Genomic DNA, 17,708 nt, shown 5'->3' with positions numbered 1-17,708 from the left:
ATATAGATCCTCAGCAGAGGGGGGGGGGGGGGGGGGAAGAATGTTTCCAGCGTAGTGCTATAAGGCATCTTGCTGCCGTTAGTATGTGGCGTACCAGCTTTTTATATGGAGTGGGAAGTTTAAGTGGCGATAGGCCCAATAGGAAGAATTTTGGGGACGCCTGCACCTGCGTGTCCAGGAGACGTGCTAGTAATTGTTCGACTGTGGACCAGTAGGGAGTTAGCAATGGGCAACTCCAGTATATATGTATGAAGGTGCCCCTTGCTCCCTGGCATCTCCAACATCTATCGGAACTATTGGGGAAGATGGCACAGAGAACCTCTGGGGTCATGTACCACAACAGGAGGATTTTATAAGAATTTTCTTTGTATAAAGAACATAGTGAGCTCTTTTCTGTTTGATTCCATATGATCTGCCATTGTAAAATAGGGAGTTCCTCACCGAGGATCCCCTCCCATTTAGTCATATACAGATGATTACCCTGGCCATCCTCAGAGAAGACGTCCAGGATCTTGTATATGCTCGATATAAGCCCCTTCTGGTTGTTACCTGCCAGGATAATAGTTTCAAACGGTGATGGTGGTGAGAATTGTAGGGTGGGTGTTATAGTAAGTGCATAATGCCGAATTTGTAAATACATGTAAAATGCCTGTCTGGGGAGGTCATGTTTGTTTTGTAGTTCAGCAAACGGCAATAGTTTCCTAGTCCTGGGGTCCACCAGGTTCCCAAAGTGGAACAAATTCCGGGACGTCCAAGGATGTGACATTTGGCAAGTTAGACTATCTGGCACTTTTGGGTTACAGATGAAAGAGGTCAGAAGCGATTTATCTGATGAAAGATTATGTTTAAGGGCCATAGTGCAAGTCTCAAATGGGACATGGGACCCAGCATACGTTCAGGGGCTACGTCCGCATTCGCACTCCACAACAGATTATTTGGATGTATGGGAGCAAGCCATAATTTTTCAATTTCTGTCCATTTGTTGTAAGATTTGTGGGTGTACCAGGAGGCTACTGCTCGCAACTGAGCTGCGTAATAATATTTAGTGATATTAGGGAATGCTAGTCCTCCTTCATTGCGAGACGCCATCAGCACCGATCTCGGAACCCTGTGTCTTTTGTAATTCCATGTATAATGAAGTAGGTCGGATTGGAGTTTTTTCAGTTGGGAAATCGGAATTGGTATGGGTAGTGTTTGGAAGAGGTATAGAAGCCTTGGAAGGATAGTCATTTTTATTGAAGCTATTCGGCCTAGTAGTGAGATGTGGTGTTTTTTCCATTGAGTCAGTGAGGATCTTATGGATCGGAACAGTGGGGGGAAGTTTTCTTGGTAAAGCGTATTGAATTTAGGTGTGATATTTGTACCCAGATATTTCAGGGAGGTCGTCTTCCATGTGAATGGAAAGTTGGATTTTAAGAGCGAGACCTCCGTGGGAGGGATATTGATGGGAAGGGCCTCCGATTTTGATGCGTTTATCTTATACCCAGAGAGAGCACGAAAGCGATCTAGTTCTGTTTGCAAAATCGGGAGAGTAATGTGAGGTTGAGTTAATGTAAGTATGATATCGTCCGCGAAGAGGGAGATTTTAAACTCCCTTCCTCTAACCGATATTCCCCGTATATCCGGATTACTCCTAATGGATGCGGCAAGGGGTTCAACGCATAGTGCAAATAGCAGGGGCGAAAGTGGGCACCCCTGCCTGGTCCCATTCGCTACTGAAAATTCCGGGGATAGTGCAAAGCGAGTCCTGACTTGGGATGAAGGGCAGGTGTATAAATGTCTGATTGCTTGTAAGAAGGGGCCCCGAAATCCCATAAATTTTAAGGGGGCAAAAAGAAAAGGCCATCCCAGGCGATCAAACGCTTTTTCTGCGTCTAAGCTTAGCAGCAAGGCTGCCTGGTGTTCTCTATTCGCCACCTCTATTAGATCTATAACCTTTCTGGTATTGTCGCCGGCCTCTCGCAGTGGGACGAACCCCACCTGGTCTTTATGGACCAAGGAGGGGAGAATCTGGTTTAGGCGGTTGGAGAGTAATTTGGTGAAAATTTTAAGGTCAGAATTCAGTAATGCAATGGGTCTGTAACTTGCGCAGAGGGAAGGGTCTTTGTCCGGTTTAGGAATTAAAGTTATAAAAGAACGTTGCATGTCTGGGGGTATGGAGGCGTCGTGAAGAAAGGTATGGAAGACCTTGCGCATATGTGGAAGCAATATGGGGAGAAACGTCTTGTTGTATTCATACGGGAATCCGTCTGGTCCCGGGGCTTTATGAGATGGGAGGGACTTAACGGTCATTTCTATTTCCTCATCTGTAATCTGTGTGTTCAATGTCAACAGGTCAGAGGGTGTTAAGTGGGGAATTCCATTGTGTTCCAAGTATTCTCGCATTTTGTGGGTTAAGTCTGGCGAAGGGGGGTTACTAGGTATTGCTGGGTTATTGTATAAGTGTTTATAGAAGTCTGCAAAGACATGGGCTATCTCTTTAGGGTGGGAGACTATGTGCCCCGATGTGTTTTTGATCTGATGTGGCGTCTGCATGTGAAATTTGTCACGTAATTTGTTAGCCAAGAGGGAGTGCGCTTTGTTTCCCTTGTCGTAGAATACTTGCTTCAGTCTTGTCAGTGCTTTTTCTACCTGGCCTAGGGCAAGCTCCTTTAAAATTGAGCGAAGTCTAACAACCTTCCGAAGGGTGGGTATGGAGGGGGTAGTCTGGAGTTTACGTTCGGCCATCCTAAGATCCTGTTCAGTTTTTGTCTTTGTAGCTAGGGAGTCTTTTTCCTTGCGGAAGATAAAGCTATGCATTTACCGCGTAGAACCGCCTTATGGGCTTCCCAGAGGGTGGTTGGTGATATATCCGGGGTGGTATTTTCTATGAAGTAATGTTTTAGGGTGGTATGTAGTTCAACTTGGGAGGGGAGATGTTGAAGGAGAAATGTTTTAAGCCTCCAGTTATAGGATTTACGGTTGGGATTATCTAGTTCTAGTAAAATAGGGGCGTGATCCGACCACGAGATAGGGAGTATTTGGGCTGTTCGTGTATGTTTAAGTGTATGATTGTTAACAAAGAAGTAGTCTATGCGAGAGTGTGTGCGGTGGGGGGCAGAATAAAATGTGTACTGCCAATCACCCGGTTGAAGGACCCTCTAAGCATCAAAGAGCGCATATCGTCTGGAGATTTGTCGGAACAATCTAGAATCCCGAAGGACACCTGGTGGAGACACTCGGGGGCCCACCACCTGACGATCGACAGTTGCTGATTGAGTGAGATTAAAATCTCCCCTGACCACCAAAACCCGGGGTCTGATTTAAAGATGCGTGTGTATACTTTAGAAAGAAAATTATATTGTTTAGTGTTAGGTGCGTATATAGCACACAGCGTAATAGGTTGTGTATGCCAGTGTCCGTGTAGAATAACAAAGTGGCCTCCAGGATCAGAATAATGGTTTACGCAGCTGAAGGGGATACCCTTTTTGAGTAGTATGGCCACTCCTACTTTTTTTTTTTTGAGTACTAGATGAGAGATACACCTGTGGAAAATATCTGGAAGCGAATGCGAACGAGCCCTCTTTATTGAAATGTGTCTCTTGTACTAGTATAATATCAGCTCCTGATTGTCTGAACTCCCGCAGTGCCAGATGCCTTTTTCTGTTAGAGTTCAGGCCATGGATGTTTAAGGATAGTAACTTTGCCATCTATTTACGTGTAAACAGGTGTATGTTTGCTTACCCAGTGATGATGCACCAGGGTCTGAGGTCAAAAACCCGGAGTCGGCACTCCCCGGGAGGAGACCAGGACCGTTCACCCGCACCGCTGCATAAACTTGGCTCCTACGAAGAGGGAAAGAGAAGGAAAAGAGTTGGGGAAAAAAAAGATGATTAAGTAAAACCAAGTGATAACAGAACGCACACATTATCAAACTTTAAATGGCCAATAGGCCTAGGTTACACGGAGTCCCAAGTGTCTGTCCGCTGCCAGTCCGATTGGGGTGGCAGGGAGGGGTCACCAGGGGGTCCGCAGTCAATAAGGTGGTATAAAACACTTATATAAATCCCTGAACTAAAAATCAGGAGGGGGGGGGGGGGGGGGGGAGTGGGAAGCGGACGGTAGAGCGTCTACTCTTTCGGAGCCTAATCATAGCATGCCCTTAGTAGCAGTGTAAACTGTGGTTTAGGGGCAATTTGGGGGGTACTGAACTAGTATGTTTGACCAATTTTTGAGTCCCGAGCAGGAAAAGTCATTATGACGGTGTAGTCACATCCTGTAAAAAGGGTGTGGACTATATTAGGACAATAATACTGATCAGTTCCTGTGTTTGGCAGGCTTGCGGGGTGCTTCTGGGTTTCGGGGCCGGTTAGAAGAGGGTACTTTCTGCCAGACTGTAGGCGGTGAAGGGGGAATGGCCACTAAGTCCCATTCTGGTAGCTGTGGGGGTTGAATCTCCAGGGTGTTGCAGAACACACGGAGGTCTTCTGGGTATCGCAACACAGCGGAAGTTCCCTGTTGCTTTGCAGTGAGAGTGAAGGGGAAACCCCATCTGTAAGGAATTGCTTTGGATTGCAGTATTTACAGTAAAGGTTGCAGTAGTCTGCGCTTTTGCAGGGTGATCCAGGACAGATCAGGGTACAGCTGTATTTGGGCTCCCTCGTAGATGATTTTACGTGCGATGCGGGCTTGTCTCATGATAGATTCTTTGAGAGGATAGGAGGTAATTCTGCATATAACATCTCTCGGTTTCGATGCAGGTCCTTTGGGTCGCAGGGCCCGGTGTGCTCTGTCCATTTCTATGTGTTTCGCAGGGGGTTCGCCCAATAAATTGTTAAAGATAGATTGCAGGGTAATTTGCAGGTCTTCGTTGCCCTCTGGTTCTGGGATACCTCTCACTCGGATATTGTTGCGGTGCCCCCTATTGTCCAAGTCTTCTATGTGCCTTTGCATGTCTCTGAGGAGAGAACGGTGTTCCGCTCCTTGCAGCTGTGTTCTGTGGACTGCTATTTTAGTTTTTTGGATCTCTTCTTCCGCCGTTTCCACTCTGCTAGATGTTTAAGTCCCGTTTGAAGAACCTGGATTTCTGTGCGACAGGTTGATTTTACATCCTCTATGAGTTGTTTAAAGTCCTCTTTGGTGGGCATCGCCTGGAAACATGTGTGCCATGGAGATGGCATATGTTGGTCTTGTATAAGGCCCAAATTATGGTTTGGCGAGGCTGGGGCTGGAGGTGGAGAGCGTGGGCCAAGCGATCCTGCTTCAGATGATCGGTGTGACCCGCGTGCTGGAGGTTCCCACGGCTCGGACCATATCAAGGCCTGTGGTAGTTGGGGGGGTCTCTCATGATGGGTGTCTGTAGAGGAGCATTGAGGGGTGCTGGCTTTTTGTGCATACGTGGGGTTAATGGAAGGCAGCGTTTAGAGACACTAGTGTCCCTGGATCTAGAGAGTCTTTGCGTCTTAGGTGGGGGGGGGGGGGAGGGATGCTGCCATTGCCCACAGTGTCCCATCTTCCTCTCCCTGCACATGATGCAGCTCCACTGGGGGATGAGCAGGGCCTGGTAATGGAGGAAAGTCCTGAGATAGGGCCGAGGGTGTTGGGGACAGAGATGTCTGTTCCTGGAGGTAGGGGTCTGAAGCCGCCCTCAACAGCCTCGGAAAAGCCGCCGAGCATTGGGTGTAGTGCTGTGAAGGGATGGGCGGCTCGGATGGCTGCGGCGCACGTGCCTGCCAGGCCTGGGGATCGGGGAGGGTGGATGGACTCACTGCTCCTGTTTGTGTGGCTGAGGATGCCGGACCCGTCGCCGCTGGAGAGGGATCCATAAGGCATCGCTGCTGTGTAAGCTGTGGCGGCTGATCCCGTGGAGACATCCGTCCCTCATGTGCCTGTGTGATCGGCGCCATCTTGTCTCCTCCGGCGGATTGCCCTCCGACTGCTGAAAAAGGGTACGGAGGTCTGCGGAGGTCCCCGGAGGGGGTTGGGATGTGCTCCTGTGTTTTGAGGATCGAGTGGTCCGCGATCTGCCCATATAGGGGGTTGTTTTTTGTCCCCAAAAGTGCCTATATTGCTGCGGGCTGCTGGAGCTAGGGGATCAAGCGTCCATCGAGGTCGGCTTCCGGTCACGCCCCCTTTTTTAAAACTTTTTTTGCATTGATACATGTCCCCTGGGGCAGGACCCGGGTCCACAAACCCTTTTTAGGACATTACCATGCAAATTAGCCTTTAAATTTAGCACTTTTGATTTCGAACGTTCAAGTCCTATAGACTTCAATGGGGTTCTAAAGTTCATGCAAATTTTCGGTCCATACCGAACCGGGGGGTGTTCGGCTCATCCCTATTGATGATATACTTTGATACTTCAATTGTCTGATTGATTCCAGAGAAACTGTTTGTTCATTTTATATGAATAATTGGTTAATTGATTATTAGTGGACCATATATATTCCCACATTTAAATGATCATTTGATAGGCATGGATTTTCTGAGGAGGGGCGCGATCTATAATAGCCTGAAAACGTTTATACATCATGTATGCCTGATTTGATTATGTCTTTTTGCAGAATCTTTACAAATAAAGATAGTTTGTGCAGCAATCCCATTTGATTATATATATATATATATATATATATATATATATATATATATATATATATATATATATATATATATATATATATATATATATATATATATATATATATATATATCCTACTTTCATGACCTACATTTCAAAAAAAAAAAAAAAAGGGGCAAAGGGGCATGAATGAGTTCACACCTAAAGTAAGTGGCAGTTGGGCTACCTGCACAGTTTTAGGAGTGCCTGAATTTCGGCTCTGCCCATGTGCAAGTTATAGAAATACAGCCAGTCCATAGAAGATTATGTTTTAAAGTTTTTGCCCTGTGTTTAAAAATATTCCCATCTTCAATATCATCCATACTGGTACAGGTATATTTTAACCGGTTCCCGACTGGCGCACGCCGATGTAAGTCGGCAGAATGGCACGGCTGGGCAAATGGGCGTACCTGTACATCCATTTGAATTCCCCGCCGTGCCTTTGCGTGCGCGCGCTGGCCAGGAGCTCCGTGAGTCGGTCGCGGGTCCCGCTGACTCGATCGCCGCGGGCCTACCCGCGATCGCCTCACGGAGAGGACAAACGGGGAGATGCCGTTGTAAACAGCATCTTCCCGTTCTGCCTAGTGACAAGTGTCACTCGATCTCCCTGTCATTGGAGCAGAGATCAGTGACGTCACACACAGAGCCCATCCCCCTACAGTTAGTAATCACTCCCCTAGGACATACTTAACCCCTCCCCCTAGTGGTTAACCCCTTCACTGCCAGTGTCATTTACACAGTAATCAGTGCATTTTTAATCGCACTGATCGCTGTATAAATGACAATGGTCCCAAAAATGTGTCAAAAATGTCCGCCATAACATCGCAGTCACAATAAAAAAAAAAAAAAAAAAAAAAAAAAAAAAAAAAAAAAAGCTGATTGCTGCCATTACTAATAAAAAAAAATTATTAATAAAAATGCCATAAAACTATCTCCTATTTAGTAAACGCTATAACGTTTGCGCAAACCAATTATTAAACGCTTATTGCGATTTTTTTTTTACCAAAAATATGTAGAAGAATACGATCGGCCTAAACTGAGGAAAATTTTTTTTTTTTTTTTTTTTATATATTTTTGGGGGATATTTATTATAGCAAAATGTAAAAAATAATGCGTTTTTTCAAATTGTCGCTCTTATTTTGTTTATAGCGCAAAAAATTAAAAAAAAAAAAAAAAAACAAAAAAAATCGCACAGGCGATCAAATACCACCAAAAGAAAGCTCTATTTGTGGGGGAAAAAAAGGATGTCAATTTTGTTTGGGAGCCACGTCGCATGACCGCGCAATTGTCAGTTAAAGCGACGCAGTGCCGAATCGCAAAAAACGCTCTGGTCAGGAAGGGGGTAAAATCTTCCGGGGCTGAAGCGGTTAAAAGGAATATACATTTGTTGGTCAATATACTTTCTTTATATTTTTAGTGAATGCTGAAGCCCCCAGTGCTGTGGTCTCTTCCTCCTGCAGATGTCACATTGGGAACTGCACTTGTAAAATTCATCACCCATTGCTTTCAAAGAGGGGAGAATCCAAGGATTCCCATTTAAACCAGAAACCCCCTTTTATTCTTAACACATAAGCAAAGTTTCATTTTAATAGTAACATAAAAGCAAATATTCTTTTTAAGAACATTAAAATTTTAGCAATATCTCATTTACAATTGCATTTTTTTACATTGCTTTTTTTACTTTGTTTACAATGCTACCACCCCGACACATCACCAATTATAAACAAAAAAAAAAATAGTGTTATTACGTTTCTTAGGCTTCTTCTTGATCTCTTTCATCTCTTTCGGCAGTGTTCGCCAATCTAATCAAAAGTAAAATGCATATGAACAAAAAAAGCTGATGGTTATGGGAGAATCATGAATTGACCTGGTAGGAGAGGATGGAGGTTGCCCAATACACCCAGATGTGCTTTGTAATTTTTTAAATTACAAGTAGGAAGTGAAAGCAGGCACCAGATTCCATAAGCACATTCACGCTCTGTATGAAACCAATTACCTTTTTAATGTGGGTCACCAGCCTCTCTCAAGTGTACCATTAGCTGTGTACATGTATTGCCACTTGTAATGCTTAGAATAGCTTAGGCTTTTAAAGCCTAAGCCCCCCCCCCCCCAATTTTGATGTACTGCTTTTTAAAACATTACATTTTCTATAAAATATACCTCAACGGGCAAAAGAAACCCCTAGTATAAACACACCACTGGATGGGATGCTCTGCTTTGCCCATACAGGTTCATTTACGCTGTCTTCCATTTGTTATGATGAATACAATATCTTTGCTCTCCCTGTGACCCAAGATGACCATGGTTGTTTTGGGTCAGCAACTCAAGTAAAATGAGGATGACTTGTGGGCGGGGCTCGATACGTCCTAGCGGCAAAACCAAGAAACTGCACTTGCAAATGCCTAAACACTAGATAGGAGTTTGCGGTCATTTGAAGTCAACATTAAGGCACAACTCCAGACTTACAAGTGGCAGCAACGTACAGTTAGTAACTCATGGCCAAAATGATTTACAATTAACTACAAGCACTACTGACACAGCTACTTGTTTGAGAACACCACTCCCCCGGTGTGCATCATTTATTGCATATTACCGCGGAGCCTGTACCTGTCTCCACCAACACAGCAATCCTTGTCACCTCACTCCCAGTGACATGTCTAACTGTTGCTACTGGATATAGGAAACACGCTTTCCATTTTATGTGCTTGCTCTTTTTCTCCTGATGTACCTTATACATCTCACTCTTTCCTGTTACTCCTGGCTGGGTCCCTAGGCACTCTGTGCCACAGATCTGGTCCCAGGAAATGGGGAACCAGCCTCTAGTGAAGGTGTCAAGCACAAAACCTCATGTACTACCAGAGTAATCATCACCTTTGCCATGTCACCCGTTCCATGGATGGTTGGTTGATTTAAGCAAATTACACAATACAGTTGTCCAAAGTAACAGCAATATAGCTTACACTAGACAGCATATTACATGCTGGACTTGCATCTCATTAACTCAGTCCCCAAGTTGTAAGCCCTGTTCTCTTGATATGCTGTGCATATACCCATTTAAGATACCTCTTAAAAAGTCTTCAGACCAGGCAAAGCAGGTGAACAAAGAAAGATCCTTTACTGAGGTAGTTTAGTAGAATACAGGAACAGTTCTCAAAACAATTTTCCATACACTCCTGTACAGAGTTCTCCAAGTGCCCCACAAAGTGTGCATAGGCAGAAGGCAAAGTCCATAAAGCAATTATTTTAAGACAAAAGTCCATTTAGGCAATACATCCACAAGAGGCAACATGGGTCTCTTAAGGTCCACGATTTGGCAGTAGACCACAAAGGCAGTAAAGTCCATCACTAACATTTGTAGGTCTATGAGGGTCGCTAATTCCAAGACGCCACTGGGATCCCTGACTAGGCTCCCATCATACCCCCCTTCCGCAAGAGGTTGATTCACTCCAGCAGAGTAGCAGCTACATTTTGGCAGTATTTCCCCAGAACAGAACCTATAGGGCATTGGGTGAGCCCTTTTTATAGGGTATGACCTGTAGGGGGGTAACCTTGCTAAAAATGGCAGGAAAAAATGTTAACCCTTCCAGCTTGTTTACACCCAGCTCACAAGTCAACCTTAGGTAAAACATCAAGACATTGTAACAGTTTACACCTGACTGGCCCAATTAACTTGAGGGTACGAGCACAGACAGGAAAAACAAGAACACAGAGAGAAAAACAAATGAACCCTCGTGTAGGCACCTGCCTACAGACTGGTCTATGCCTTGCCCCTTTGGAAGGTCTCAGCAGTTACTGTTTCACATGCCTGTTTTTCTTCCCGGTGGTCACTAGCGGATGGCTGTACTTTGATCCTGGCCCTCTGTAATAAGTGTTAGTAAAGTCTCTTGTTAAACAAAAGACAAACTAGCCCTCCTGTAGGTTAAGGTCATGATGTGCTAGGATGCACAGATCACGGAGGCAATGCCAGGCTCCTGCAGCATCTTAATATAGCTGTCTGCCCCTACCTCCCATACAGGCAAACAGTTACTGGAGAGCAAGAAGATCAATGAACTGCGAGAGCACTCACCAGCACCCTCGCAGTTCATTGCGAACCACAAGCCATCTGCCACAATGGAAGACTGTGGATGACACGGCCATGTGGGAGGAGGCTCGCACGGCTGCTAAATTGTGACAGCGGGTGCAGGGAGAAGATTCCGTTCCTGCTGTCATAGTGGGGAATCTGTGGGGTGCGAATAGGTGCTCTTTGGTAACATGTTACACCCGGGTGTAACATGCTACCAAACGCGAACTTTGGCCTTTAAACTCAGGGACCCAGGATTGCTTCATTCTGCTGACATCATAAGCTGTTACAGACTGTTTATGTACCACTTACCTCCCTATTGGCCTATGAAGTAGGAGGAGTGATCTACAAGGCCTAGAAAGACGAGAGTGGCGCAGAAAGACACAGACAGGTCAGCTCTGATCACCCTTTAGTTTATAGAATAAAGTAACTTTTTATGGTCTTGGGTAGTTGAACACACAAAGCGTATACTGTATGTAAACACCAAAAGCCATGTTATACTGATTCTACACAGGTTTTCTCTATAGGGAAACTAATAATGCACACTTACCTGGCACCCACTCCGCATTTAGTTTTTGTTCTGCTTCCATTTCATATTTTGTGATATACCTTTCAATGCCTGCGATGCAAATTCAAATTGCATTTGGAAATGGTTTGGTTAGTTATCAAAACTATGACAAGCACTATGAATAGAGCACTGGGATTGATTTACTAAAACTGGAAGAGTGCAAAATCTGGTGCATCTGTGCATGGTAACCAATCAGCTTCTAACTTCAGCTTGTATCAATGATGAGCTTTGATAAAACCTGAAAGCTGGTTTATATGCAGAGCTGCACCAGATTTTGCACTCTCCAGTTTCAGTAAATCAACCCCACTGAGAATCAGTCTTGTGACTGAAAATATGTACTGTTAAATGAAGATGTGGAAACCAAAATGGGAATTGTTCACTTTACTTTAAGCAAATACTGTTAAAACAGAGTAGGCAGAGAGGTGGGAAGTTATTCATTTTGCTGACTGAGTGAAAATAATGCTTGAGGTAGTGAGCTCTATAAATAGAGCTGCTAAGAATAGTCAGGTAAACATTGCAAATTTAAACTAAGTTTACTTTTTTTTTTTTTTTTTTTTTTTGAGACCGTAAATAGAAACTCTAAATCCGAAGTGTCTCTTGTGCTACTGGCCAATTTCTTAGTTGAAATCCAAAGTCCACTGCCCCCCCACAGCTGTATTCTCCTGGTGCTGTGGGGGTTAGTATGATCGGCTGGACCTGTCAGACACTCATTAAGATTGCTGGCTATGCTTGCCCCTTTTTGCCCTCCTCCTCCATTCATAGAAGTTGTATTATAGCTTGCATCAAAGGAAAGCCCTCTATAAAAAGGAAGATAGGTGGATGAATGAAAAGTCCACCTCCACTAGTCATACAGCAATTTTCATTAATAAAAGCTATAGTACAGCTTCGATGAATGGAGGAGGGCAGAAAGGAGAGGCATAGTTAGCACTCTTCACACGTGCCTGTGACAGGTCCAGCTAATAACAACCCCCACATCACCAAAAGATCAAGGGTCACTTCTCATTGAATGCAAGTATTGCACTTTATTTTTTTTTTAAATGTAAAAAAGTATTTTTTTTTTTTTACTAGTAATTTGCAGTGATCAGTGATTTTTTTTTTTTTTAGCAGGACTGCGACATTGCGGCGGACAGATCGGACACTTTTTTCGGACCAGTGACCTTATTAGTGATCAGAGCTAAAAATAGCCACTGATCACTGTATAAATGACACTGGCAGGGAAGGGGTTAACACTAGGGGGAGATCAAGGGGTTAAGAGTGCCCTAGGGAGGTGTTTCTAACTGGGGGGGGGGGGTAGTGGACTGACTGGGAGAAAAATGTAAAAATAAATAAATAAATAAAAATGCCATAAATCTTTCCCCTATTTTGTAGGTGCTATAACTTTTGCGCAAACCAATCAATATACGCTTATTGCGACTTTTTTTTACCAAAAATATGTAGAAGAATACAGATTGGCCTAAACTGGTGAAGGAATTTGTTTTTTTATATTTTTTTGGATATTTATTATAGCAAAAAACAATAGTTTAAAAAAAAAAAAAGGGAAAAAGAGGACATCAATTTTGTTTGGGTACAACGTCACACGACCACGCAATTGTCAGTTAAAGCGACAGCGCCATGTTGCAAAAAAAATAGCCTGGTCATTAAGGGGGTAAATCTTTCCAGTCCTTAAGTGGTTAAGGGGACGTGGCAGGGTGTGTGTCCTAGGTCTACATACTTTTGCTAATAGGTGTCCCTCATTCCCATTGCAAAACATTGGGAGGTATGCATGTATATCTGCTGTCTTTCCCTTTCTACATTCTTTAGAAAGTGCACATCGCTTTACAAATCTGTTTATCGCATTCAGCAGTGGGTGTGGAGTCTGGGCATACACTGTGTGAGAGCTGATTGGAGGAAAGGCACACACCTCCACTCCACATAGGCAGAGAAACGAAGGAACATGCAGAGCTGTACACTGAATAGACAAGCTCCCTGCTAATCTCTCTCTAAGCTCCCTCTCCGATGCAAATTTTCAGCTGCTGCCATCTTCTGTGTCGGAGAGCAAGTCAGAAGTGACTCTGCTGATAACAGAGGAATGGAGCAGCGGAAAGACACAGGACTTAGAGCTTTGGAGAGAGATAAGCAAACACTACAGATATATGTGCCCAGGTCAGATTTAATGAATGGTGTTTACAACCACTTTAACGTTCGTGTAATCCAGTTTCAGCTCATGGGAAGGCTGTACATACACCAATTTCGCTTTCAGGCCCCATTCACACAGAGTAGTGGAAGTGGACATTTTTTGAGTGGTCCATTGATTTAAACGGGCTGCCCTATGTGTGACAAATGCACCAAAAGTAGCCCATGGGGCATTTTGAAGCGTTTTTGGCATGTTTTTGCACTCAACAAAATTTCCTTCAGTATTTGGGGTGCGGTTTCCAGTTAATGACACCTAAAGTGCAACCAATTCATTTTAGGTGCACAAAAGGTGGCCATACACTATACAATCTGATTGTACAATCGTTGTAGGCTCTCCTTTAGATTTACCAAAGCTATACAATAGGAAGACATACCTATCTATTCCAAATCGCTCTGTATCCAGTCAGGCAGGCTCTAGCACTACATAGTTGATGGTAGATCTAAAGGAGATTGTTTAGTGTACGGTGAGCTTTACAGACTTCCAGGGACAAACTTCTCCCGTTTTCAATACTACAGCTCTGCTACACATTGGCCGTTATTTGATTGCTCAGCCCCTGCACAGTCTGACAAGTAAACAATCTATGCAAGATGAAGGTAAGGTACAAAAAAATAAAAAATAAATAATTGATCAGCAGGAGGACACTGGTTGGAACAATCTCCTGGAGGCGGAACATATGTGCAGGGTGTGTGTTAATAAGGTCAGTGGCTGAAGTACTTCCTTCTAACGGTTTTCACATCCTAAGGGATGGGTAGCAGAAGCTATGTATGATTTTCTATAGGAGACACTGGAGGCTAAGGTAAGGTTTGCCCTACAATATAGAAAAAGCTTTTTCTTTTCTGCAACAATGGTACAATAAATGGTAAATTGGTACATAGTTGGAATTTAGGGGAAAAAGATGAACTTAGCCTGTAATATGAAATAAAAAACAAAACAAAAGGAAATACCATACTTTGCTTCACAACTCCTTGTCTTATATAATACGGCATTTTTTTCAGGTTTCCTCTTAGTTCTTGTTTTAATGCTAATAAATAATCCTGCTCTTCTCCTTCTATTAGAGGAGCAGCTTTGTAATCTATATTCTGGAAAAAAAAAAAAAAAAAAAAAGGAATAGGAAGCACAATTTAGCACAGACAACACAGCACTGACCAAATGAAAATATAGCAGTTTGAATTGAAAGAAAATAAGAAGCCAATGCAGTTACATAAAAGTGAACCTGTATATATCTAAAAGTAGACACAGCAAGATGCCTGCTATTACGTCTATAGGGAAAAAAGCCCTCATCTGTGTTTCTTTTAAGGACGGTCATACACAGAGCAAATTTCTTTCCTGCCACCATGGGTTGCAGGAAAGAAATTTACTCAATTACCCCATCAACACAGATAGTGTTAATGCAGGAATCCAACCTGCCAGGCCATTGTTTTCTACCAGCAAGTAAAACCCAAGTTGAGTGATTCTAACCTGCCCATATACGGTTAGAATCTAGTCCAGTTCCTACTGAACCGGTCAAGATTTGAACGCTGTATGGCCTGCCTTAGTTTTACTTTTCTCAGGCCTGCTCTTGATTTCATGGCAGAATTCACTTAGCACAGAATATTAAAATATCTGAATGCTTCAAGGTGTCCAAACATACTTTTACATTGGTCATCTCAAAAAAAGATTACAAAGACACCATTAAATGGTTATGTTACAATTACCCTGCACCCTCCTCTCAGCTACATTTGCTCCTCCATGAAGTCCGTACAGTTATCTACAAATACAAATGCTCTATAAGGTTTACTAAAACAGACTTACGGGGAATAGGGGCAAAGGCTGTGCTTGAGTTTCAGGAAGAGAATCACCCCTTGAGAAACCAATGGCTTGTAGGTCAAATGTGAAGGAAGCCCCTCTTCCTCTTCCTTTACCTGCCATTTCTATTGGAAAAACAAAACAGTCATTTATAGTTAGCAAAGGTTTGCTTTCATTGGATTAAATAATATACATATTGTTTATAAAAAAAAAAAAAAAAAAACATCTAGATAGAAGTCTGCAGCATTGAATGTGTGATGGTCATTAATGCAAAAATATTGGCATTATGTGCAATATGGGCGACCCGTGCCCCTTTCAGGACACATGGATTCCTATGGCGGGGCGGGAGGGGGTGGTACTTTTTGAAACACCTGATTAGAGTCAGATGCTCTAATAGGCTTCAAAATAGGGTGGGCTCGGGGAGCAGAGAGCGCCCTGATCCCACCCAATTGTGTGACAATAGCGAATTAATTTTCGCACGAACGTTTTTCCCCCGCCAATCAGGGAGGCAGGTCGTCAGACCTGTTTCCCGATTGGATTAGGAGGAGGTGGCACAGAGGAGACATGAGGACGGACATCCCCACCGCCACTCTGGTGGACTCAGGACTGGCGGCAAGTGCCGGACCACCTTCCGGGGGGGGGGGGTTGTGTCAGAGAGCCACGAGCGGGGGGCCCCCTCGTCAGCCACAAGTGGCTGCATATGACGGGCACAAGTGGCTGCAATTGATGGAGGGGGGGGTCAGTATTTCAGTTTTTTTGGGCCCCCCCCAAAAAAATTGGAGCACCAGCCGCCACTGCATACACTTCATTCGCTCCACCATTAAAATGAACAGGAAGCATTGTACAAATCATTTGGGTTGAGGCGTGTGCTTTAAAGTGCATCCAACCTGGCCCAAAAGGTTTCCAAGGAAACAGTGTTCGAGTGCATGCACCTGCAAGTGTCTGTGCTAGTCCCCAAATTGATCTCGACATCCACGCACAGCCTTGTTGGATCCAAAACCCAGGCTATACATGGAGCCTTCACTTCTCTCCAAATCAAAATTAGGTGCCTCTACACCCTTGATAATGGTCAGGCCCAGAAAATCCTTGCTGTGCTGCAGGTTGGTAGAAAAAAAAAAAAAAAAAAAAAAAAGTAATCCCCTCTGGGTAAACTTATATATTACAAGGATTATTTATGTAGCACCCTCCTAGTTAGGCTGCATTAGCTTTAGGTAAAAAAAAAATAAAAATTTGACTCCTCTGTAGCCAGTGGAGCAAGATTTGATTGCTTTTGGCTGTTCTGGGTCCTGCTGGTTGCAGGCTCAACTACTTTCCCTGTATTCTGGTAAGTTCTCGAACATTGTGGTTTGGAAGAGGCAGAACCTGGACTGAATATTCATGCAGCCTCGGCTCTTAGTAAAGAGAGAGGACCAGCAGGGGCTGAGGTATGAATAAATAGTCCTAGAACAGCAGGGATCTTGTCCTGGTGGAAAGAGACCTAGCCTGGAGTGGCTGTCTGCCTTTCCGGGAAGCTTACCTAGACACTCAAGGTGGTTCAGCAATGTTCCAGCCCAGGGAGAGCTGGGGGGTCCTATTACTGAAAACAATGGAGAAAGTCTGCTGAAGATTTGGCCTGGAGGCTACAGGGTCTGGCTGGTACTGGAAGGAGGCTTCTGTGTACACATGGACACAGTGAGTACAGGCCTGACAGAGAGAGATCATAGAGAGACTGTAGCTGCTTAACCCCCCCTTTTGAGAGATTGTTCTAGAGTTGCTAGCTCAGGGCTGCTTCTAGAGTGGGGGTCCCCTAAACAAGTGGTTCTCAACTTCAGTCCTCAAGTACCCCCAACGGTCATGTTTTCAGGTTTTCCTTTACTTTGCACAGCTGCTTTAAAATCAATATCAATGACATGGTATTGATAAGAGCTATTTTATCTAAGGGATGTTCCCAAAACATGGCCCATTAGGAGGTACTTGAGGACTGCAGTTGAGAACCATTGCCCTAAACTGTGTGTCCATATCCTCTTGCGAAAGACACCTACCCTGAAGAGGTTAGCTACTACCAGAGAGTGACCTCTGTTAAAAGTTTTCACTAGGTTTGGAGTATCCCAAAGCTCACCATATAACCCATCGAAGTTCTTAAAGAAATAAATGCTATAAAAAAAAAAAAAAATTCTTTCTGCCTGGTTCTTTTGTAGAGAGACTGGGAAGCTACTATGTGCCTGGCTGCTTGAGTCCACTTGGGAATAGAACTACAGTGGGACCTGTCAGGGGTCTGTACACTACACTACTACTATTTATACATTACTATGTACATTTGTTTCACCATGCCTTTTCTCAACTAATTTCTAATTGGTAGAGGCAGATTTCAATATAACCATCTGATGCCATCTTCATGTTGTAACAAAAAATGCTGCATCACTTTAGAAGTGGGGGGGATCCCTTTAGAGTACTTAACCAAACCCCAAAACACCTGAAACCTTTCTATCATAATTTTTTGTATTATTCAGGATTTATATAGCCCCAGCAGTCTCTGCAGCGCTTTATA

At 43.9% G+C, this 17,708-nt stretch overlaps 1 protein-coding gene across 1 annotated transcript in view; it reads right to left on the bottom strand.

Annotated features, from left to right (window-relative positions):
• Positions 1-15,305, bottom strand: part of POLR3G (RNA polymerase III subunit G) — a 53,037-nt gene extending 37,732 nt beyond the window's left edge. Inside the window, exons 1-4 of the mRNA XM_073624494.1 lie at positions 15,188-15,305; positions 14,346-14,475; positions 11,206-11,274; positions 8,344-8,397 (exon numbers count right to left, since the gene is read on the bottom strand). Coding sequence (XP_073480595.1) covers positions 8,344-8,397; positions 11,206-11,274; positions 14,346-14,475; positions 15,188-15,304 — 370 coding nt within the window. The 5' untranslated portion in view covers position 15,305. The remainder of the gene's footprint in view (positions 1-8,343; positions 8,398-11,205; positions 11,275-14,345; positions 14,476-15,187) is intronic.
• Between the last annotated feature and the right edge of the window lie 2,403 nt (positions 15,306-17,708).

This window comes from Aquarana catesbeiana, linkage group LG01, assembly GCF_042186555.1.
Source record: "Aquarana catesbeiana isolate 2022-GZ linkage group LG01, ASM4218655v1, whole genome shotgun sequence".
Taxonomy (NCBI): Eukaryota; Metazoa; Chordata; class Amphibia; order Anura; family Ranidae; genus Aquarana; species Aquarana catesbeiana.
The sequence above is the reverse complement of the archived record's forward strand: the minus strand, read 5'-3'. Positions and strand labels throughout refer to the sequence as shown.